Source organism: Drosophila biarmipes, chromosome 3L, assembly GCF_025231255.1.
Source record: "Drosophila biarmipes strain raj3 chromosome 3L, RU_DBia_V1.1, whole genome shotgun sequence".
NCBI classification, from domain to species: domain Eukaryota; kingdom Metazoa; phylum Arthropoda; class Insecta; order Diptera; family Drosophilidae; genus Drosophila; species Drosophila biarmipes.
In genome coordinates, this window is record NC_066613.1 from 5,265,637 (window position 1) to 5,289,305 (window position 23,669).

The 23,669-nt window shown below is 46.5% G+C and overlaps 2 protein-coding genes across 3 annotated transcripts; one reads left to right on the plus strand and one right to left on the minus strand.

Moving 5' to 3' along the window:
• Window positions 1-1,335: 1,335 nt before the first annotated feature.
• On the plus strand, window positions 1,336-21,719 carry LOC108030871 (beta-1-syntrophin). Of its 2 annotated transcripts, none has more exons than XM_017104024.3 (8): window positions 1,336-1,825; window positions 9,988-10,295; window positions 10,894-11,372; window positions 19,537-19,746; window positions 19,977-20,281; window positions 20,597-20,791; window positions 20,852-21,220; window positions 21,275-21,719. In XM_017104024.3, exons 2-8 carry the CDS (start codon window positions 10,054-10,056, stop codon window positions 21,356-21,358), a joined length of 1,884 nt encoding a protein of 627 aa, XP_016959513.1. In that variant the 5' UTR covers window positions 1,336-1,825; window positions 9,988-10,053; the 3' UTR covers window positions 21,359-21,719. The 2 variants fall into 2 exon arrangements, with proteins under 2 accessions (XP_016959513.1, XP_016959514.1); XM_017104025.3 differs by having other exon boundaries at window positions 19,977-20,275.
• Window positions 13,220-14,731, minus strand: LOC108030872 (fibrous sheath CABYR-binding protein). The gene has a single exon (XM_017104026.2). It carries the CDS (start codon window positions 14,713-14,715, stop codon window positions 13,882-13,884), a length of 834 nt encoding a protein of 277 aa, XP_016959515.1. The 5' UTR covers window positions 14,716-14,731; the 3' UTR covers window positions 13,220-13,881.
• Window positions 21,720-23,669: the final 1,950 nt, after the last annotated feature.

Genomic DNA, 23,669 nt, shown 5'->3' on the forward strand with positions numbered 1-23,669 from the left:
AATATATTTTGCACACTTTTAAACGAGACAATTAGAAAGGTAAAATACACATGAAATCGTAGAAATTTTAAAAATAGTTTTAGAGATTCTTGAGCAGCTGAAGTTTATTTTAGCGATTGCTCTGGCTCACTCTAAAGTCCACAAGCCGCAAAAGTTTGTGGGACCTATTTCTAAAGATTTCGTTTAAATAATTGTTTTTATTTCTCTTGGCAGTCCCTACACAGCACGCAAAACTTGTTTATTTCGGACCATTTGCTGACACGTTGGGACCTACTGTCCCTAATGTCACGGTCGGTGTCATCGTAGTCTGTAGATAAAAGAAGAAGTAGTGCAAGAGTATAAATTAAAATGAAAATATACGTGGATGAAAATCAAGTTTTCTTTGCACCTAATCGAAGATATATTTTCCTAATTTTGTTTCTTGGTTAAGGGAGGATCGGATATCCCCGTAATAGATCAAAATATAAGTCGATGTTGTTTGTCTTCACCGAAAAGTGTATTTATGTGTTGGCTGGTTATTTGTTTCTAGGGCCTCTCCTGTGGCGCTTTCCCTTGTTTTGTTACAAAATGGATTGCATGGTGTGAAACTATAAAAACTATGTACGTAATATATTGACAGCGTCTTAGAGGAATCTAAAGGAAATCAAATAGGTTTAATTACATACAAACAAATTTTATAATCGCTACATTTAAATATAGCGGCAGCTGTAGCAAGGGCACCTTTTCCGTTTGATCTGGTAGCCCTGTTCTCATCCGCACGGCAACGCTGTCAGTGCTGCCACGAATATTTACATAATCACGACTTACATTTAATAACTTTTTAGATTTCTATATTATAAATATATTTGTTACATTGAATACCGATTACGATATACCTGAAAGACAGAAGTCAATGTCTTCAAAATCGATAAAATACTTCTCATTCCCTACAGTAACAGTGGTTAAGCTTAACAGAGATTTCCACCACCTTTTACTGGAACAGCTGATGACTGGCAACAACAGATTTCCGCAACACGCTGCTGCCCCGCCAGCTGTTATACTTCTCTTAACCGGTTATTCGAATCCAGCCGCCCAAGAGTGCGCCGAGAGATCACGGTTTGTGTCCGTGCTAGGACTGTGGTAGAACAGTTTTTGGACCGGCCCTGCCAACGTAGACCCGACTCAAAACTCCTTGCTGCCAGTCTCAGTCTGTTTCGACTTCTATTTTGACCCAACCGGTTAACAGCGCTCTAACACCGGGCCAGAGAGCGTGTGGCCGACTCGGGAGCGAGCTTTGGGAGAGCCGAGTCTATTTAAGCACCCGCAAGCACTTGCTTTTTTGACTCTGCCACTCACCCGCGCTGCCGTCGGTTCCGGTTGCCACAAAGTATCTGTCAAATACTGCGATATCCGATAAATCGCCGGGAGAATAACACAGGCGAAGGAGCCTTGCAGTGCAGACAGTGGATACCAAGCCCCTGGTGCGCCCCTCGCATCGCCGCTCTCTAACGACGACGGGACTGCACGCTTTTCCGACGCCGCCGTCGCCGCGCCAAACAACAATAATGAAAAGCGCCAGGCGCGAGCAGACGAGCTAAGTGGCCAGTGCAAGCAGTTTTTCCGCAATTCCGGCTGCCACCGCGTATCGGGCCGCTTCTCCAGGGCTGCCAGCCAGTGCAATAAAATCAAAATAGTCGCAGGCAAAATCCTCGGTACACGCACACACAGCAGACGTCTGGGGAGTGTGTGCGAGTGAGTGCTGGTGTGGGTGTGCGCTCGGCGCAGGCGCCATTCGGGCTTCCCTGCATTAGTTGCTTCTGGCAGGTCCCAGCACTGCGATCGAAAGGTAGGTGACTGTTCCCCCGCCGTCCGGTCTTGGAGTACTTTATCGCTCCATTTTATGCACTCCATTGTCCCCGAAGGGGCCGCCCACGCAGGCAGGTGAGGCAAGCCACTGCCTCCCACCCTCCCCCACCCGCTCGCTTACTACGCGCGCTTCGCCGGAAAGCTTCGAGTCTGCGACGGCGTAAGCTTTTTCTTTCATTCAAGTCGCAGTCGCCGCCGCTGCGCTGCGTGAAAGTTAATTCCGTTTACTATCGGCATTCATCATCATCGCCGCCGCCGGCCGCCCACCTCCGCCCACCGGCCTCTGCCTCCCCACCCACCGCCGCCCCTCGCCGCCCCTCGCCGCCCCTCGCCGGCTTTTTGCGCTAAGCATTTAAGCGGCAATTGACATGCATTCGCCGATATGTGTTGACAGATAACCACTGCCTTCCCTTTTTGTTGCCGTTGGCCGACGCCAGCTGCCCTGTGCCCTTTGCCCTTTCGCCCTTCCTCCGCTCTGCAGAGAGTGGGTGGGCTTGGGACATTACTACGACGGGATTAGGGTAGTGCCCGCCGCGAAGCCCAACTTTCATCATCTTGAGTGCGGCTTAAAGTGTTGCCGGCGCAGGCGGGGCGGGGACCGAAGGCCGGGAATCTCAGGGTTCTAGAATTTTATTTGCATAACACTTCGAAATTGAAACGCATTTGCAGCTCGGTTAGGAAATCGTCTTACCCACCGACGACCTTTTGCAATACTGCGCTTATAAAGCCATGATAACAGAACCACTGGGGGAAACCTCACAAGTCGCGTTGCCTCGGAAGGTAGAACTGGTCTGCAGAGCACGTTTTCGATCAGAACTTTGGCATTCCCAAGCACACTCAGTACATGTCACAAAGATGTTCGCTTGCCCTTCCTGAACACATTACAAGCCATTAAACTCATTTAAGTGGGAAACTGATTGAATGGTGGTTCCTTTGCCCTACAATATTTATATGGAACCACTGATCCGAAATGGAACTTCGTCCCGGGACTTCACTGCGTCTGATTATGGTACAGCATTAATAAATACATGTTCCAAAGCTAATTTTGCACAGGTGTGACGAGTCCGAGGCATAAATTGGATTACAGACATGTTCCCCGAGTGCCCCTAGCCTCTCGTGGGTATTCTTGAGGCTTTCCTTGACGAAACACGACCTAATTACGCCCGGTGCCGCCTTGAGTGCGCGCTCTTCCCCAGATCACTTTCATATTCAGCGCAGAAATACGTTCTGGAGAAGTGTAATCCGCTTTTTGGCTTAGCATGCTGCTGCCGGGTCTCCCGGAGAAAGAAACCAAATTGCGCTAACTTAATCAGAGCGACGTGCAATTACGTGCATTAGGGCATTTCCACTCGGCCCTGCTGCCTGCTGCCTCCTGCCTCCAGTTCCCAGCGCTCAGCCCCCATTCCCAGGACCCCCGGCTGCTTAGCTCCTTTCTTGGCCGGCTCTTGTTCCATTTGTTTCCCTACCTTTTGTCATCCGTCGCGCCTTTCAACAGCTCACCGAGGCGACTGAGGGCGACGGCGCCTTCGGAAAATATCGCACTTAAATTGCACTTAATGAAGCTGCATCATCACATTTTGCATTTCAGGCGACGGCACACTGAGCCGAAATACCCAGCAGAAGGTGTACAATGCGTTTTACATAAACGTGCTTCGTTTAGGTTGATCTAACTCTTTTTGGGTCTTTGAAACCTTTATGGGGATTGGGTGAAGTACTTCTAAATAGATTGAGCGTGATTCAACTTTAACAAAGTGGTTTTAAGTACAATCACCACCCATGCTGACACAATTTTAGGATGGTATAATAGCGTCATGTCCAGTGCATTGGAGGTTTCTTTTTTAAATTATTTGATTTAATTTTAAATGTTGATCTAAAAATTTTGCTCTGTGCTGCCGGGAAGGCGGCGTCGGAAGGGCTCACTCCGCTGCCATTTCTTTCCGTACGTGAGCAGATTCCATACCCGGAGAACAATGCTTCAGCCACTTGCACTCAACAGACAAATGAGTGGAAATTATGCCAAGACACTGGCAATTAATAAGTGCGGAAAAGCAGCATCCCCATCCCCTCCCCACCCGCATTTCCCACCCCTCCGCCTTCCGCTTGACTTTTGTCTCTGGCCACCTGCTGCTAGCCGCCTTCAGTGATTACAGACACTCCGCACACCCACGCGCCCATGCGCCGCACCTGAGATCCCCTGCAAGCCGAACGTCTCATTTACATGCTTGCACTGGGGCGTTGAGTGCTTGCCAACGGCAATACATCACAATCCCCAGGACGGTCTGCACTGCTCGAAATCCTCGGGCTTCATCGACTTCTGGATTCTTGTCGACGTCCCCCGGCTCCGAAAATATAATTGGGCTCGGTGTCATGGCTTGAGTTTAATGGGGTTTCACACAGATAGCTGCGATTGACTTGGCGATTGGGCACTCTTATTTCCAGGGAAATTTGCATACCAAGACAGATTCGAAAGGCAATCGTCATACAACATGCTTAGCTATTCAAAACTACGCACACGAGAAGTGAGACTGCTTTCCATTCAGAAGGAATCGGTCGCTAGCTACATTATATGAGAGTGGGGGCTTACATAGGTCGTCAGAACTCCCTCTAGATCTCTCTTTACCAAGCTGTATAAAGGAAGAGTAATAAATATTCCATTTCTTTCTGAAAAACGTGTTTATTTTTACATCATTCATACTGCACAAAGTGGCACCTTAAGTATGATTACCTATAAAAATGTCTTCTCTCAGGATGCAAATACACTGCTAATACTTTGAAACCATGTTCTGGCAGTTGTTTTAGCCAGGACGCCGCAGAGTGTCAACTTATACCATGAGCAGGCATGCAAGTGGTTCTGGGACTGGAACTGGGCAAACAGCAGAACTGCGCCTAACGCCCACTCCCCTCCGGCCGACACACACGCAACCCATGCGCATAAGCCGCCCGAGCCCACACTCGACAATCAATATAAACGCATTTTCATAATTAATCAATGCTGAATAATTTGTCAGGCAGAGCCGGGCTATGCTGTGACACCGGGCCGGTGGGGCAGGGCGGGCGAGTGGGCGGGTGTGCTAATAAGCAAATCTCAGAGGTTTGTTTTGGCTTTTATCGGTCGCAGCGGCGGCTTTGCGGTGAGCACATGAAAAATCTATCTATCGGAATCCCACACACACGGCGGCGCGCATGAATGGCATGCTGGCACGCCGACGGCAGGCCAAGCCAACTGTGAAAGCCGCGTTTACACTGGACCCAGATTGGCGATAGTAAAATGCTAAAAATAGCTGTGGATTTGGGGTTTAAAGCAAACACCGTGCTAGGGTTGGTGAAGCAATGGATAGTACTACCAAAAGTGACGATGGTCGAAAAATTAAGCAAACAGATACTATCGATCCATTAAAAAATAATTTTTTGAGAAATTATGGTATATGTGAAAAACCAAATAGTATACTGTGCTATATTTTTCCGAGCTTTTTAAAGTTTTCCACTTTAAAATTAAAGAAGGATCAATGTAAGTGATTAAAATTGACTATATCTAATGGAATGTTTCACCAACATTATATTAGAAATTCTGTGGTGTTGGCAGTGGTTCGACATAAAAAATGAACAAGTTTTAATAGGTCATGAATAATATCTTGTCTTTAAAATAATTTATTATTCATTGTTTAAATTGTTTAAATGTATATAAGTAAACAAATATAATTTATTAAGTAGACACGTATATTCAAAATGTACCAATGGAAAAGAAAAGTATGTCAGAGGTTGGACTCTTCTCAAGAATTGAGTTTTCGGCTAAATGATAACAATTATCGATAGTATCGATTGTTAACACCTTCAATAGCCAAAAACATCGATAGAGAGTACTATCTATGATTTAACAACCTTGTCGTGCACAAGCTTGTAAATGTTCCGGAACAACACAGCGTTTCTTTAAAGGTCGGGCGTCATGATCTAAATTAAGCAACTAGTTTCGTAGTATAGCGTACAAACCAATCCACCATTCAAATGTTTGCGGTTGAAACCCAATGAGAACCGTGTCTCCTCCTTGCGAAACCTTAGCCTATACAAATGCCCTTCATCGAGTGGCAAAGTGCAAATGCTGCTCCAATAATCTCATAAGGTTATTTCGGCTGAGTTCTCACGTTACAAAAATAACTAACAACTGGACAAAGTCGGGCAACTAAATGACTAAGCCGCCTGGGCTCCCAGCAGCATCCCGGAGTGCCCTTCCGTTCCTGGCCCACGGTTCGAGTGGCTGCCGCTCTTTGTGTGTGCGGCATGTCCTGGGTATTATGTGTATTTAAAGATCATTAGTGCGCAATTTATATGTAGATATTCCGGAATATACGTACGTAAATGCGTATCGATTTCCACCAGTTGAGCGGGCTGAGAGCTTAATGCCAGCCCCAACGTGTGGCGGCATTGTTAAGAATGATTAAGAGGCTTCGATGGCATCAGCGGCCAGGCGGTTGAGGAGGTCGCAGAGGTCGGGGGTGGGTCGAGGTCGAGAGAGGGCGCAATGCGGGCCGATGGCTCAGGGCGGTGTCAAGGCCAAGCGTCAAGACATGTGTTCCCGGTGGGGTTCTGCCTCAATCGAAGCCAAGCCGGATGTGGGGCCAAATGAGGCAGGGCAGAACGGGAGTGGCGCAAATGGAGCCTTGCTTACGAGGATGAATTGGCTTAAACAAAGTTAAATAACCCTAAAGGACCTCTGCCGCCCTCCATTTTACTTCCATATTTGCTGAAGGAGAGCTTCTTTTTCTGCGAATATATTGTAACAAACCCCCACAAAACATTCTTCACTCCTTCTCGGACACAATGGCCCGGAATTGATTTTGCCATTAACATTAAACGATTTTCACCTGCCCTTTTATGCGACTGCCTCTATTTCCCCAGGAGCCCCGGAGTATGCAATAAAAACCGTTCCGCATTTTAAACGAGCGCTCGGAGGGGCCTTCCGTCGCCGCCCACCGTCCGCAATATATCGTTGTCAATTTCGCCGATAACGATCAAGATTCCATTAAACCTATAAGAGACTCTTCCGCCGTCAACTGGCGCAGCATTTTTGCATACATTTCCATCGAAATGCAGGGTCCTGGGCGGCCGCGTTCAGATAAAGGGAATTAAATGCAGGGCCGCGCCGGAAAAGGCTGCGGATTAAATTAATGTGCGAAACAATGCGAGGGAGAGGGCGAGGGCGAGGCCGCCAGTTGTTGCCACCCGCTCTAATGAAGCAACATTTGCGCACACAGATACGCACCCACACAGCTGCGGATCGCACCCACACATCCGCGGAGCAAATAGCGCACATTCCGTGAGGCTTCCGAGCCGCAAAAAGAAGCGGAGCCAGCCATAAATATTTTTCGAAATAAATTCTCGTTTACAAATTATGATTTTATGACTTTTTGATGGCGCCGCCGCAAGACCCACACTTACGCAATTCCGCGTACACACACGCAGGGCAATATATTTCCGCCCGCGAAGGAGGAGCGGGAGGGCGACCCGAAGGAAAAACGCTTTACGTATTTATGGCAATTTCGCATTGGGCGGCTGCTGCTTCTGCTGCTGCTGCTTTATGCATCGATACAAAGGCCTCCTTTTCGCCCATCCCCCAGCTTGCATTAAAAAACTGGCACAAAAACAAAGCGAAAAAATCGGACAAAAAGGGCGAGCCTTAGAGCGGCGCCGAAAAAAGTTATTACACGAAAGCGCGAAAAAATGCTGTTCGAGTTGAATGCAACTTCCCCGCGAATGTGTGTGCAGCAGCTGCTGCCACTTCCCAGCATTTGTGTGCCTTTTTGCCGATTCCCGCGCTGCCTACTTTTGGGCGCATAATTTATGACCGCCCGGCATTAAATTAGCAAGCGCAGCATGAAAAACGGCAGAAGCGCTGGCGACAACCGACGTCCGGCGCTTATTAGGCGGTGACGTGGCGGGCGGGGGCCGAGGGACGGGCCCGATTGCCGGGGTGGTCCGGAGGGCGTGGCACACATCCCCACATCGGCCAAATCTCCCTTGGCCAAGTCAGCGGGCCGCTACCAACATTCCACGTTTGTTTTGGCAGGACTTTTTCAGCATGCTAGGTTACTCGAATATTTATTTCTCGTTCGAATATCTTTTTGGGGAAATAAGTCGAGCTCAATGAAACACAATTGGTCTTCGGCCACAGTTCCTTTTATATTTGGTGATCAGTAAACAATGACAATGTTCGGAATAATTACTTAATGAAAGCAAGAGCAATAGCACGTGGGAACAATTGGGGAATTTCTGGAATACGATTAAGACTGTATTGGCTATTGCTTTTTTAAGCGCTTGTTTTCATTTCATTTGAATACAATGAGCGCCGTTTTAAGCAAGTGAGTTTAGGAAGTGCCTGGTGCAGATATAACAATATCGATTTTGTTTCCACGAACAGTTTTTTCGTGGCAGTAAAATGGTATTATAAAAATGTTATAGTTTATAGTTTATATTTTTATAAATTGAGATGACCAAATTGCAAATAAATACAACAAAATACACAAATTTATTTAGGACCTTGATCGTGTTTCGTGTTTTATGGTTCAACGCTAAAGCAAATATCAGCGCACCCTCAACAAGGAAAATGTTTAATGCAAATAGTACGCCAATTCTTCAAACTGTATATAACTTATTATTAATTGACCGATAATACACATACATTGACTTACTTGTACTCCACAAAGTTCTGTTGCGGAATAAAAGCGTCGCAGACATTCGATATGTTTCTTTTGGGTATTGATTAAGTGAATCTCCATGTTTACCCTAGCTCGTTTGACGAACTTTCCCAGACTCACAAGTCGCCCCTCGTTCTCTGGCCTTAAATGCGAGTACGTACACACATCTGCCTTGAGTGTGTTCGGGTGTGTTTACTTACAATTATGAGCGTGTTGATGACAACGTTGCCAGCGCCTTCGTCCTTCGGCCTGCGTCTCAAGCAGTCACACACTTGGAAAAGTTTTTTGTACATGTTCGCCAAGTCTTCGGGGGCCTTGAGCTGCGGCATTGCAATAATAATTACAAATGTTGCACAATAAATTGCAAAGTAAACAGACTTGCTGACGGCAGCAGCATAGGGAGAGCAGCCGCAGCCGCAGCAGCAGCAGCAGAAGCCGAGGCAGCGCCAAAATTACTTCCTGCTGGATCGTAGCGGAAATGTACATACAAATGGCACTCACACAGACGCAATCGCAATCACAGAAGCAGGATGTGTCTGACTGGAGCAGTCCTTTTCCGGTTGAGAGCGTGAGCACGAAATCGAATTGGAGCGGAGGGACTCGCAACCCCATGCCCCTTCACGAGGGCATCTCTGGCAGCAGTCCTGCTCCTCGGAGAGTGGCAACTTGTCAAATAGAAAATCATAGGAAAAAGTCCCGCGGCGGCGACAAGATGCGTAATTGCGGAGCTCCGAGCGGAGAACTGTTGCACTGCGGTCGCCGCGGATGTGGGCGGATGTGTGTGGAAGGATGTGGCCGGAAATGGAAGGATGTGCGCCCCGAATGCCTCGGCTTTGCATTCCCCCACTCGCCTTCACTCCGCCAGCCAGCACTGCTTCTTGACTTGTCGGGGAATGCAATAAATCCTGGACTGGCAAAACAATGACAAATGCCCTCTCCTCCGCTACGCATTTCTGCCTCCGTGTGTGTCATCCGCATGCCGGACATTTAATTTGATATCCGCCCATTGCCAGCCACTCCCTACAGCTCCTGTCATCTGCTGTCTAACTGGAGATCCGTTGAGACTCAACTGCGAAGTTGGCAGCTTAATTGCGATATTATCTCAATGGCTAACCTGGCCAAAAGTATTTGCCGCCTGCAACAGGCCCATTTCCCTTGAATTCATTAAACGACCGCACCGACTGAGTCGCTTATCTCCGCAATTAGTGTTGTATGACTTAGTTCCGTTCAGCTGTCATTCGGTTAATTATTTCTCAAACAGCAATAAATTGGGCTAAGCCTATATTTTATCGGGCGCAGTGAATTTATAAATTGTAAAGAGAGCAGGGAATGATTTTATTGCTGCGTAATTTTAAGCGGATGCAAACACCATCAATCTTTTGTTACAATCTTTAATTTTCCAATCCACAAAATGAACGCCAAAACTAAAGTGTAGTTCTCTCGATCCTTTCAGCCCTTGCCGGCGACTATCATGTAGAATACCATATCAGGACCGCGCAATCGAAGTCAGAGAGGAATCATGGTGGAATCCTCCAGTCTGGGGAGGACCCCGCCGGCGGCCCAGCAGCCCATTCCGCAGCAGCACTCCCCCTCCCCCTCGGGTCTGCGGTGCGGCAACATGGAGACGAGGGTGCGAGGCGCCTGGTACCGCGTCCTCGTCACACTGGAAACGGACTTCCTGGCCGTCAGCCTGGACGAGTCCTGTGAGGCGGCGCAAGCTTCCAACGATGGACAGTCTACCACTCTGAACGGAACCTTGGGGTGAGTTGTGCCGAAGAACAGCAGTTCCGAATTAGTTTTCACTTGATATAAGCTTAAGATTTTTATGTCTAGAGATATTTGTGTCAGTACACAATTGTATTTATTACTAGGGTATTTCAGAACTTATAACTCATAAAATAGATTAAAAAATTTGTTTGTTGCTGTGCGTTATTTTTGCAATTATTCCAATGAAATTAATGTTGAAATAAGTTGAAAAGGTTGTAAATAGAAAATCGATATTTTTGGTAAAATATTACAGGCATACGGGTCGTATGAATAATTTTTAGGGAAACCTAATCTTTGAACCAGATTGTGGTTTAGAGTACATCTATTGCATAATAGTATTCTGCTCTTGGACGACCCAATTGAGAAACTTATTTTGCCATTTGTTTGCCACGTTTGGCCTTTGAGCACTTATGTATAATACACCGGTTTCGTAGAACTATCTTTAACAAAGTGCCTTAGTATAATAAGGCATATTTTTACGAGTCTCTTAATTTTCCTAAGCTTTTTAGGTAAGACCTATAACAGTCTTAAATGTGAATGTGTACTCTAAAAACGTCATCAATGTCTTAATAGCCATCTACCTTTTCCTCAGGAGCAATCACAGTGGAGGAGCCGGTGGCGCCGGAGGAGGTGGGTCTGGCGGAGCTGGCCAGAACGGCACCCTGCCCAGCTCCGCCTCGCTGCAGGGGATGAATATCCAGGACACGGAGCTAGATGGCTCGGGGGGCAACGACAATGGAGACCGCGACCTCTGCCTGAACAACAACAATGCCGGCGACGGGGGCGGCATGGATATGTGCGACGTACCTGATCATGTGGCCAACCAGAAGCGGCATGTGCGGATCATCAAGTCGGATAACAACGGCCTGGGCATCTCCATCAAGGGTGGTCGCGAGAACCGTATGCCCATCCTCATCTCGAAGATCTTCCGAGGCATGGCCGCCGACCAGGCCAAGGGACTCTACGTGGGCGACGCCATCCTGACGGTCAACGGGGAGGAGCTGCGGGACGCCACCCACGACGAGGCGGTGAGGGCCCTCAAGCGGTCTGGTCGAGTGGTGGATCTGGAGGGTGAGTACACGCCGATGATACATTTGTTGCCCTCCTGGCCAGAATGTCAAATTGTTATTTGCGTAAAACATTTCGCACACACGGAATGGGGAAGGTGGAGTGCCGAAAAAGAGGAGAGCTTAAAAAACGCGAGTCAAACTAACAAGTAAACTATGAGTACCATTGCGCACAGTTGCGCACAGTGGGTAGGATAGCGTTGGCTTATTCAAAAACATAGAACCAGCAGCTCCAACATGCCATATTATTAGCTTAAGCCCTTGATTTCAGTTTTGAGTGGTCCTTACGTTGTCTATGCTATTCGGCAATATGAAATATCTGTGCAAGTTGATTTCTCTAGTCTTTCCTCACTCCGCCCACGACATGAACAACTAAGTTTGATGTATACCCAAAGTTTCAATCGCAGTCCCCAACTATGAACTAAAATCCATCTCAAAATTCAGGTCCCTCTTAGCAACAATAAATTTGAAACATTTTTATCTGTTGCTTGTTTTTGTGATAAATTGTGTCTTTGATTCCCCGCTCCCGTCCCATAACTGCACAGATAATCTTTTACAAACTTGTTCAACCGTGATTAATTGACCGACAGTGGGGATCTTTTTTGTCCCGTTGTTGTGGCATCCGTCCCATGGTGGCACGGTGGAGTGGCGAGTTGGAAGGGCGGAACAGAGGGCTTTAGTGCAAATACATACGTGGGATTACTCAGCAAAACATGCGAGTTACTGCCGCAGCCACTGCGACTGCTGCTGCCACTGTTGCAGCTGGGTCCTGTTATAAATCCCCAGCATCCAGATCCAGATGCAGCCCCTCTCCGGGAGCAGTCCCCTTCGGTCCACCGCTCCATGTTGACTGTTAGCTGTTGACTGCCGCTAGTTGGTTGGTTGGTTGGATGGTTGGATGGTTGGATGGTTGGTTGGTTGGCTGGCTCGTTGCCTGGTTTGTTTGCCCCGGCTTGGCAATGAGTAATGAGAAAAGTTTTCTTTCCATTTGATCAAATGGCCCAAAAATACATAGTCGCTACTTGTGGGTGGCGCACCCGCCCAGTGTTGTCGAGTGGCAAAAAGCGAAAATGATTCAGGTTGCGGAAGGATGGGTTGCTGGGATGTTTGGCTGCAGGACTCCGGGATGCTGGAGTCCTGCTACGCACTGCGTTCTCAACTGTCTGAGTAGCTGGCAGACGTAAATAAAGCAAGGGTTATAGGTGATGAAAGCGGTTTGCCATGGATAGAGAACGAAAATAATTATCCAGGTTTGCTAAGCTGTCTGCAGGGCCGTTCCGGAAGACAAGCTGAACGGCCGCCCTTCGACTGTCTTGGAGTTGCATATAGTTTAATCAGGGTCTTGTTAACTTGTATTTGTTTTAATTATAGAAGTGCTTGTAATGGATATCTTAAATTTTTATTTAGCTCAAGAAAGCTTTTACACCTGAATAGACAACGGTCTAAGGGTTTCTTTCTCCACTAACTATCGAATTCAATGGAAACCCCCTTATCTTCTGAACGGTTCAGTGAGTACCATTCATGTTTAGGAACCCACTGCATAAGCCAATATCCAGGCGCCGAACCCATCGACCCGGCACCTTAAAAATAGGTGTACCACTGCCAGGCCTGATCTAATAACAACCCAAGTACATAATCACACCAGCACATCAGCATCGCAATCACAGACGCACAGAGAGGACAATGCCTAATCAAAATGGCCGGGCAAAGTTGGAGCATCGCTTCCTGCTCATCTCCATTCAGCTGCGTTTTGCTTCGCTTTGCTCGGCTCCTCGCACAAAACACAATAAACAATAGTAAGCATCAATTAGGAGATGTATGGGTGGGGTGTCCTTGCGGAGCACACATCGCCCAAAAGCGGGACAACCCCAGTCCCGACACACCCACTTGTGCATCCTGTGGGCGTGACCCAATCACAAGCCAAGCCAGTTGGCATAAACAATGCAATGAACCGTGTTCGGCAATTTTGCTGAAACAACTTCCTCTGCGAAATGATGGGAAAAGGCTGGAGTCGGATCGGGGAATCCACTCCGACACAGCCAATTCCATTTCCTTGACAGATACATTTCCTGGCCACCAGCTGCTTCGGCTAAACCATTGCTTTAATTGTATTGCGTTTATGCCAGGTAGTTTTTGGCCAGTCTCTAAGAGATCCACGAAAAACTGTTGATTGAATGTTAAATATTGAAGTCAACGGATGGGATGATTGGGGTTGTGCAAATTTACAAATAATACCAGCTGATAAAAAAATTCTGGATCTATTTTTGTATTTCGTATTTGTGCTACATAATAATCGTACAAAAAAATTAAGATGTCTAAAGTAATGCAGTCAATAAAGGAGAATGAACTCATTGAACATCTGAGCCAAAGGTATATGGTTGCATACTTTTCGACACATAGACACCTTTTCCAATTAAATGATTATAGGTAATAAATCCAGAAAAGCTTTAGTTGAAATAAGTACGTATATTTTCGTTGGAATGATCCCCATTTGTAAAGTGACAAGACAATCCTTAGATCCTCCTCAGGCGCTCGCTTCTCAAGCGCATACGTGGCTGCTCCACGGCCAGCACGAGGCGGCCGAACTGCGCTCCCCTGGCGCCCAGGGGCAGCAGGATGAGGCGTCCGCTGGCCAGCTCGTTGGCCAGCGCCGCCTCCGCAGCCGCCTCCTCCACCAGCTCCACCTGCGACTCCTCCTGGTCCAACTCGTTCTCGGGCTCGCTCAGCTCGGGCACTCCGTAGGTGGTGGCGGGTGGTCCGTAGGTTCCTGCAGGGGTTGCGGCCTTCACCTCAGTCTCCGGCTCATCGTCCTGGGATTCCGCTTCGCCCAGGGCAGGGACATCAGCAACAGGCTGCTCGCTGCCAGCAGCAACAGCGCCATCGGCGGCAAAGTTTTCCACGGCCTCCAGCGAGGGTGGCTGAAAGTCACGGGCTGGCTCCTGGGCCACCACCTCCACGGTGTCAGGCTCCAGGGGATCCTGATCTCCGGGGGCTCCGTAGGTGTTGGCGGGCGTGCGGACGGACACTTCCAAATCCGCTTCCGGCTCGGTTTCTGTTTCCGGTTGCTGCTGCTCGGTCGTGCTCAGTGGTTCGGTGTTCTCCAGGGTCTGCACTTCGCTGTGAATTGTGGTGCTGCTGGTGGTGGTGGTCAGTGGTTCCGTCTCGAGCTTGGGCTGCACTTCGCTGGGAAGATTGAAAGCGATCCTGGGGCGGAATCCAGCTGCCGGATAGGGTGTGGAGGAGTACTCCACCTGGCGTTGACTCTTCGCCCGACGCTGCGGCATGCTGGAAACGGAGGAGAGGGCCAGGAGGCACATGGCTAGGATCAGGATGGGTTGGCTCTTCATGTTGATTGGTGGACGAGTGCTAACGGTTTGTGCCCGGCTGCTGTGGGTGCCCCGCTATATATGCGCACTGTACAACCGATTCTGCCATCAGAATTCAGTAACGGTAGCAAGGTCGTCGCTGCCGCTCCCGCTGCCGTCGCCTGGGGTTATGATAACTCACTCGATCCCAGATGCACAGTGCGAATCCGAATCTGAATGTATGGGCAACTGACAATATTCGCGCATTTAAAAACGTATCATGGCCCATCAAAGCAGCCATCAAGCTCAATGTTAATGTCGCTTTAATATCAACAGCGGCCAGCCCCTCCCGCAAAACTTCAGTTCCATCTCGGGCTTAGCCCTCCAAGACTCACGTCATCGTCGTCAACGTGCCTCGCATGCCACGCAGCCCAGGGCCCGAGTATCTGTTGACTCCGAGAGTCTGACTCGCATTTAATTTTGGGCCAGCACATGTCCATGTTGAGCTGCTGGTGATCTATTTCGCCGCCTTTCTGGGCCACAGATATTTCTGCGAGCCAATTAAAGTGGCAAAACTATTTTCGGAGGATTTTACTGGCCCTACTACGAAGCCGTTGTACTCTGCTAATAATGTGTATAAAATTAAATTTGTAAGCTTTTAGTAGTGTTTGCAATAAAATATAAATAAAATTGTTACTTTTCTTTCTTAGTTTTATACCATAGCAGAAGGTATAATGATTTCAGTAAGAAGTTTGCAACGCAGTGAAGGACGTTTCCGACCACAGCTCACTAGACGAGTCGATCTAGCCTCTCAGTTTAAAAGCTAATGGGCTGAAACTTTTCCAAAAGTCTTATTTATTTTGCAGGTAGTATATAAGTCGGAACCAGCCGGATCGGACAACTATATCTTATAGCTTTCATAGGAACTATCGGGGAAAAAATTAAAAAAAATTATATCTTTGGTGTTTTTAAGCATATAACCTCATACACTTGGAAATTACATTTTTTAATTAGTTTCGAATTTCGAATTAAGTTTTATCAAAATCGTATAACTATATCTATAGCTGCCATAGGATCTGAAAATTGGTGGGAAAATAATTCGAAACGAGTTATAGCTTCTGCTTTTTTGGCATATTATCTTATAATATTGGAATATCGTATGTTATATTTTTAAGACTTTCGAATTAATATTAATAAAAATAGGACGACTCTAACATATAGCTGTCAAAGAAAAGGTCAGAGAAATAATGAAATAGTTTTCTTAATATCACTGAAACTAGCAACAATCCTTTAAACTAAAATAGTGTTACTAATATTGATCATTTCTTATAACTGCAAGGGTATATAAACTTCGACTTGCCGAATTTAACTTCTTTTCTTGCTCAATATGAAATCTCTTAGGAAAGAGCATTTCAGAGGTTTAATCAAAAATCCGAAGCTCCAAGATTTTAGGTGTCTAAATATATGGAATATATATTTTAAACTCCTTTATTTACTGCATACTTTTAAACACCTCAAACTACATTAGAGCGAGAATTCAATACCCAAGTGAACAATATAGGAGGACCATAGGTAGCGTTTTTAATTATTTCGAGAATTATTTTAAATTTGTAAAAATGAAAGTATCCAATAGCCAGATTTAATAACTTACTTACCCAAATAAGGTTTCTTATGTTTGTTGGATTTCAAAGCTCATAACCCCATTACCATTGATTTTGTCTAAGCTCCTTTACATTTACATATTTACTTGTTTGTAAAACCCACAATCCTCTCAATAAGCCAATCCAATCAATTAGCCAAATCACCCCGCACCAAATCCCCAGATACTCCTCCCCGCCTCCCCTGCCCGTTTTGTTATCGAGTGAGCATTTTGATGTTGGGCTTTTGGTTTGCGGTCGTTTTCATAATTTCAACGGTGTGTTCATTAAATTAAAGTGGCCCAGATCTATAGGCACGCAAAGTGGCGCAAATGTAATCACAATTTCAAAAGCCTTTAGCCATGAATGGGCGGCGACATGCTTAACAGCTCAGCACCATCCTGCCCCGATTCCGCCCACTGGCTCCGGCCCGAGCTCTTGATTCGAACTTCAATTTACAAGTTGGCCAAGTTGTTTGCCAAGCTCCGCTGGCCGCTGTGCGCACAACTTTGGCCCAAAGTATTTTCGCGCAGGCAGCCGTCTCATTGTAATTTAAATAAGCCGGAGGAGCGCGCGGCGAGCGGGGTCTGCAACTGGATTCCAGCTCCGACTGCCAAACGACAGATCCCCGAGTTGGCGACGGAGGCGACGACAGTTGGCTTTGCTCGCCTCCCAGAAGTCCATTAGCAATGGTTTTTACAGCTTGGCACACATTTGCGGACCACCGGATCCACCGACCAGCCCATCAGCCCACCTACCCACCCATCCACCCCCGTCCCCCCAAGTGGCCCCTACTTAACCGACCTGCCCACTTCCTCCCCAGAAACGCGTGAGATTTTACTCGCAAAAGTTTTGCGGAAAGTTTGTTTTAACGCACGATTTGCCGAATTCCGAATGCCGCCTGCTGTTGATATCATATTCCGACCGGCCACGCCCACTGTACGGCCTGCCCCTTTGATTTATGCTCTGCGGTGGCAGCTCTGCCGGATTTTCAGGATTTCCTTTTGTCGGCAAAGGTGTAAAAAAGTTTCTGCCCGACTGGAATTAAGTGGGGTGATATTGGAACCTGGAAACCACGAGAGAGCGGAGTCACATGAATGCGTTTTAGTAATAATATTACCCCAAAGATGATCCCAGAAGCTGTGTAAAACAAAATGCAAGGCGCTTAAATAAAATTAATACTTTAACGTTAACCTTGCTTATGAGCTTAAGCAGCTTAGCACCGTTATTGGGAAACCAAGGATGTGGTTTAAAATTTTGAAGCAGTTGTAAAATATTTATGGTTTCTGGGAAATTCAGATTTTTGAAATAAAAAATATTTTACTATTTCTAGATTAGAGATAGAGATTAGAGGCTGCAGCTGCATACTACGAAATGCTTAAAACGAGTTGCAAGCTGTTAGGTGAAATGAAATTAACTTTCAAGAGAAATTTGCGTAAACAGTAGAGGCTTATATTAAATTGCCTGGCCCGCCTATTGATTTAACCCACATGCCAGGGGCACTGAGCAAATCCTTGACTTTAATCCTCAGTGGATTGTTTGTAATACCATATTTATTTGAAAAACGTAAGCGCAAAATATTCATACTTAAGCAGCTAACAATTGTGGCCTGCGGTGGTTGCAGCCAACTTTCCCATAACTTGTTTGTTTTTCTCGAATGGTTTTTCAGCACAAACACACACTCTCGTGCAGCGGCAACTTTATTTACACTTAAATGCAAAAATTTGCACAACTTATTACCGTTGTTATTGTTGCTTTTGTTGTTTTTGCTGTTGCATCTAAACTTTTCCCGCTGCCAGTTGCGCTCCTCGTTTGTCGTTTTTGGCTTAGTTCAGTTTGCTCTGCAGTCCACTCCGAAAAATCCCGGACCGCCGAAACCCCTTCCCCGAAGGCTTCATCACACTTTGCGCCTGCCGCTATGCAACATTTTTATTTTTAGTTGCTCCGCTTGTTTGGCCGTTTGTCGTCGGTTGCATATTTGTGAATGCAAATGTTTGCGAACTGCACTGGGACTGGGAGTGGCAGTGGGAGTGGGAGTGGCGCTTGGCCGGTGGAGTGCCCTGGCGGCTTCCACCTTCCGGGGCACGGTAAATGCCAAGCAATTAGCAGGGGTGGCGCCCCCATCGCACAACCCATCCGCCGCGTGGCCGTCTGCTCTAATTAGTTGAGCTAAACACACGAATTGAGTCGGACGAGCCGCCGCCAACCGCCGGCCGTCGGCATTAAGTGTGAAAATTGAATTTCCAAATCACTCGAACGGCAAACGACAACATCACAGCAACAACAACAGAAACAGCCAGGGAAGAGCAAAGGCAAGCAGCGACGGCGGCAACAGCAAACGGAAATTGTGCAAATGTTGTGGGCGGAATTCTGAGCATATCAACTGGGCTGGGCTCGGGCGGGAAAGCTATGGGCCTTGCCAGTTAGATATACGAGACTCGCAGATGCCCCTTTCCCCCAGAGCAGAGCACCTGGCGTCGTCAGCACAATTTGCATAGTAGTTGCACAGTGTTCTGGCAATCGATAAAACAGGATTAAATTGACTAAGATTGACTAAGAAGCTTAATTATTGTTTCGGAGAGTTTCCAATATTGCTGCCGCGATCGTACCCAGAGTACCCAACTAGCGATCAGTCCACTTAGTAAATGTACCATACTATACAAAATGTATCATTCTAGTTTCCGTGTGCTGTATGTAGAGCACAATAGTTTAGCAGAACAGCAGTATACAAATGTAGCATAGTTTTGACACTAGCTTGGGATTCAATCATAGGAGAAGTGTCGTCTTTACCCGTATTTATTAGACTGACACTAAGGGATTTCTTGGGGTGTGGTAGTCAGCAAGTCACACGAAATGTCATCAATAAAGGTGAAAGCCCTGAGGATACGAAAAAATCGCATCCCTTAGTCGTAACCCCTGGCCCACTGTGCGCAGGAGTTCGACGCCAGTCGAGGGACTTTGGGCGTGCAAATCGAATAAAAATAGAGCGGAAACTCTAATGAATTTATGCCGCAGCGTTTGCCAAGACTGCCGCAGCAAGAGCCACATCGGCTTTAACGAAGAAGGCTCTAACTCCGGCTGATTGAATGCTGTGAGTGCTGCATTTGCGAGTGCTTTGCTGATGACACCGTGCCCCACATCCCCCCCGCATCCATATTCATGCGCCGTCGTTTGATTTGCTCTGATGTTTATATCCCCGGTTGGTTTCCGCCTGTGTGTTTTGCAGTTAAATTCCTACGCGAAGTGACGCCCTACTTTCGGAAGGCCAGCATCATCTCGGAAGTGGGCTGGGAACTGCAGCGCGCCTTCCTCTGTCCGCTGGGACCGGGCGTCCCCACCTCGCCGCCCGCCCCGAAGACGACCCCCCGGGCGGATACGCGATACATCCCGCTGCAGCTGACGCATCTGGCCAGGAACCTCAAGTACATCGACCCTGGTATGTTATTCGATTCTGAAAAATGCCCATGCGATTTTAAATCATAATAATTATTAATTATCTTTTATTGACTGCAATATCTTTGCTTTGTGTTTTACTACATTTTGGTTTTTAAATTGTTCCTTGATTTTAGGGACTGAATTTTTGATTTAATGTCTTTAGATAATCAGATTTTTGTCTGATAAAAGACATATTATACTTAAAGTTGATCACATATCCTACTCCCCCAGAGAACCGCTGCTTCGAGCTGCACTCGCCGGACGGAGTGCACTCCTGCATCCTGCGAGCAGCGGACTCAGCGGAGGCCTTGGTCTGGTTCAATGCCCTCCACTCGGCGATGGGCAGCAGCACGCAGCGAGCTTTGGCCGAGGCCAACCGGGCGCTGACCAACCTCATCGGCGAGCTGAAGCACATCGGCTGGCTGAGCAAGCGGATGAGCGGCGGTGGCGGCGGGAGTTCTGGGAGCGCCGGGGGCGGAGCGGCCAGCGGGGGCAGCGGCACCTCGAACAGCGGCGTGGCCGGCGAGCTGGTAAGTGTAAGTTGACCCAAAATCCCATACATAAGTTGTGCGACCAATCAAAGTCAAAAATTACAAGTGATTATAACCTTTGCATGACCCAAAGGTCTCAGCAAATATCGTCAAAACTTCAAAATTATGCTCAATATATTAAATCTCCATCCATCTGTTAAATCAGATGATAAAACTGACCTCCTGATCTCCCAAAGCGGTTAACAAAGTTTAAATCATCTTTTTACTTTACCGGTCCACAACAATCGGTATTAAATAGTAATAGTGGTTCGTTAGTCAACAAGAATCGCTTCTGAACAACATATACACTCCTTTCCACAGCCCAGCGGTCGTTCCAGTTCGGAGAGCTCGGATGAGAGCGACAAGTGGCTGCCCATATTCGTGGCGGTTACGGAGCGTGAGTTCCGGATCTACGAGAGTGCTCCGTGGTCGGTGGAGGCCTGGAGTCGTCCCCTGGAGATCTACGCCCTGGCCACGACGCGTTTGGCAGGGGCCGGCAACAATTCATCCCTGAATGTGAGCTGAAAACTGACCCCGATGCAAGACAAATATTTTAACAATTGTATCCTTTGGCAGGGCCAGCAGACCACGGTATTCTGCGTCCGCTGCGGCACGGCCCGCGGGGTGCTCGTCTACTGGCTGCGCTCGGAGACGCACCGGGACATGGCCGCCTGGGCCAGATCCCTCGTTCAGGGCTCCCACCAGGCGGTCAACTACCAGAGGGAGTTCTCCTTCCGCTGCCTCTTCCAGGGCCGGCAGTGTCAATTGGTTGTGCACATAAATCGAGGCTTCTTTCTGTACGACTGCGGCGGATTCGCTCCAACCACTCCGACGGTGGCCACCTCCAAGACGCAGCTGTGGCAGTTCGCCTTCGACAAGCTAAAGGGCTCCGCGGATGACGGCACCAGGATGTTGTATCTGGACTTCGGCGATGACGGAGAGATTGTGAGTCCCTTGAAACACACCCCGAAACTTATGAATCTAATTTGAACTTTGCAGGAACTGGACATGGAGTGCTGCCCCAAGCCGGTTGTATTTGTCGTGCACAACTGCCTGTCGGCCAAGGTTCACAACATTGCCTAGGACGAGGTTGACCTGGAGGGAAAAGCCGATAATTGTTGATGTTTTGGGTACAGTGGATTTCCGTACCGTGAAAACAATTTATTTAACTATTAGGCTGTCCAAAGCTGTATTGTTTGTCGAAAGAGTATTATCACTATTATTTCTCAGACGCTTAGTCTAACCTCTCATAATCCGAGCTACTCAGCATGTTTGGACGATTTATCTAAGTGCAATGTTTCGTTAACTCTGTCAATTAAGCAAGATTTAATTAAGATTTGAGCGATTTGTAGATCAGCCTAAAAGCTGACCACGAAGTTATGATTCAAACGAAATTCGTTCTCTGTTTTGCCCAAAATATTAACATTTATGAATGGAAGTCCTACCACCATTATGACTAGTTAATTTAGCAAAGAATGAATTAGATAGTGGTAGACAAGTCAGCATTTCGCGCTTCCTCGTGGCTATGGAAATGGATTAGTTGGATAGGATAGCTGGAAGGTGAAGGCAGAAAAACCAGAGTAGATTTTTGAGAAAGAACAAAGCACAAACCAAAAACAGAAAGTAAAGACATGTAAGACAAAACCGAACAACTTTATTTAACTTGTAAGTAGACGTAAATTCGTTTTATACGTGTGTCATTTACACAGGTTACCATCTAAAGAGAAATCCAAAAACGAAATCTTATTCTATGAACTCCACAACATTTGCGTATAAACGTTGAACAATAATTATCATAATTGTACTTAACTAATTGTATCTTGAACCTTGTATCTAAACGAAGCACACATATTTCGATGCCCACTCTGTGGCACCGATATCGATCGTGGACTAGGCTCCAAACTAACATAAACATAACATCATATAGTTACCTAAAAGATATGAGTATATCCAGGCCATTTCGCAATTTCTCCCCACTCTTCATGTACAAGCCATCGATCATATGCAATTATTATGCATTTATATCTACATGTAACACGACACATACTCATTTTATGAAATTAGAAATTTCGATATAGACGAAAACGACACAAAAAAGAAGAACAACAAAATAATACAAGTAATGACAAAAATCAATAAGAAAATAAGAAAGCATTAGACGTACAATATTTTTAACGTAAGTAGTGTTGAATCTTCGATAATAAACTTATATATACAAATACTATACCATTAATCAAACAGCTTTGTATTTTTACTTCTCTCGCGCTGGCCTCTCTCTGGGAAAGAAGTGTGCACCAAACGATCATCATAAATAGTACAGCGGCGTAGTTCGAGCTTGGTATAATGCTTTTCAAATGACACAGAGTAATATTACAAATAAAGGAGTCCATTGTGTTGATCTTGCTTTGCCCAGAAGCTGCCACAGGAATCCAATTAAACCACGCTCAAATGCAATTACTCCCAGTTAACCCTTCACCGACTGCTGTACATTTTATGCCTGCAAATATTTCTCTGGGTCAGCATGCAATCAATGAACTTGTAGCCTGTTGCTATTGTTGTTGCCTCAAGCACATTTATTTCCTGTGAGTATGTGTGCTTGTATGAATTTATTTTCAATTTTATCATTTCCCATTTAAGACGAAAACAAAGTCACCCGAAGAACGTGACCAGCATGTCCAACAGCTGGCACGGTCAAGCCACTAACTTTGCTCATCACAAAGTTAAACCGACAAAACTACAGAAGCTCACACACAGCTACGCACCAGCCCACAGGCAGAGCTTACACTTGGGGTCACGTTGATAGTTATGGGTATTACCAAACGGTCCACTCACTATTCATTTGGTATTAATTTGGCCGCAAAAATTGTTTAAAATACTTGTTTATTTAAGGACCGATTTTCACTGTTCAGTTCACAAGAGCAAACTGGAACGACAAATTAGTTTTCTCGATATGATGTTAGTTTTACAGCTAAGAATCTTAGCAAGGTCTGGCACCACACGAGTCACTTCGAAATTTTGTTTGTCAAATTAACAGGTTACAAAAACTATATAAAAATGTCTTTGCGTACATCATAAAAAGGGGGCTTCTTTTTGACAACTTATTAAATTTTGCCTTCAATTAAGAATTTTCAGAAATGGGTTAGGTCTCCAAAAGAAACATATTTTATTGCATACCTTTAGATGGCAAATCGGCATTCGGGGCAATCCTTGATAAAAAGAAAACCCATTAACACTATTTACGTGTCCTCCGCTGTATGCGATCTAGCATGTGTGGCGGAGGTAAGGCGAAAATGTAAAGTGACTTTTTGGGGTTGGCACTCCGGCCATCGTTGCGGTCAATGGGGGCTGTGGGGGCTTAAGGTGTAACGACCCAGGCCTTTCTGGCCTCCTTCAA

Bases quoted from the DNA above. Each gene is read 5' to 3' on its own strand.
- LOC108030871 (XM_017104024.3), top strand. From the start codon at position 10,054: ATGGTGGAATCCTCCAGTCTGGGGAGGACCCCGCCGGCGGCCCAGCAG. The intron at 10,296-10,893 runs GTGAGTTGTGCC...CCTTTTCCTCAG, and splicing joins ACTCTGAACGGAACCTTGGG to GAGCAATCACAGTGGAGGAG. The intron at 11,373-19,536 runs GTGAGTACACGC...TGTGTTTTGCAG, and splicing joins TCGAGTGGTGGATCTGGAGG to TTAAATTCCTACGCGAAGTG.
- LOC108030872 (XM_017104026.2), bottom strand. From the start codon at position 14,715: ATGAAGAGCCAACCCATCCTGATCCTAGCCATGTGCCTCCTGGCCCTC.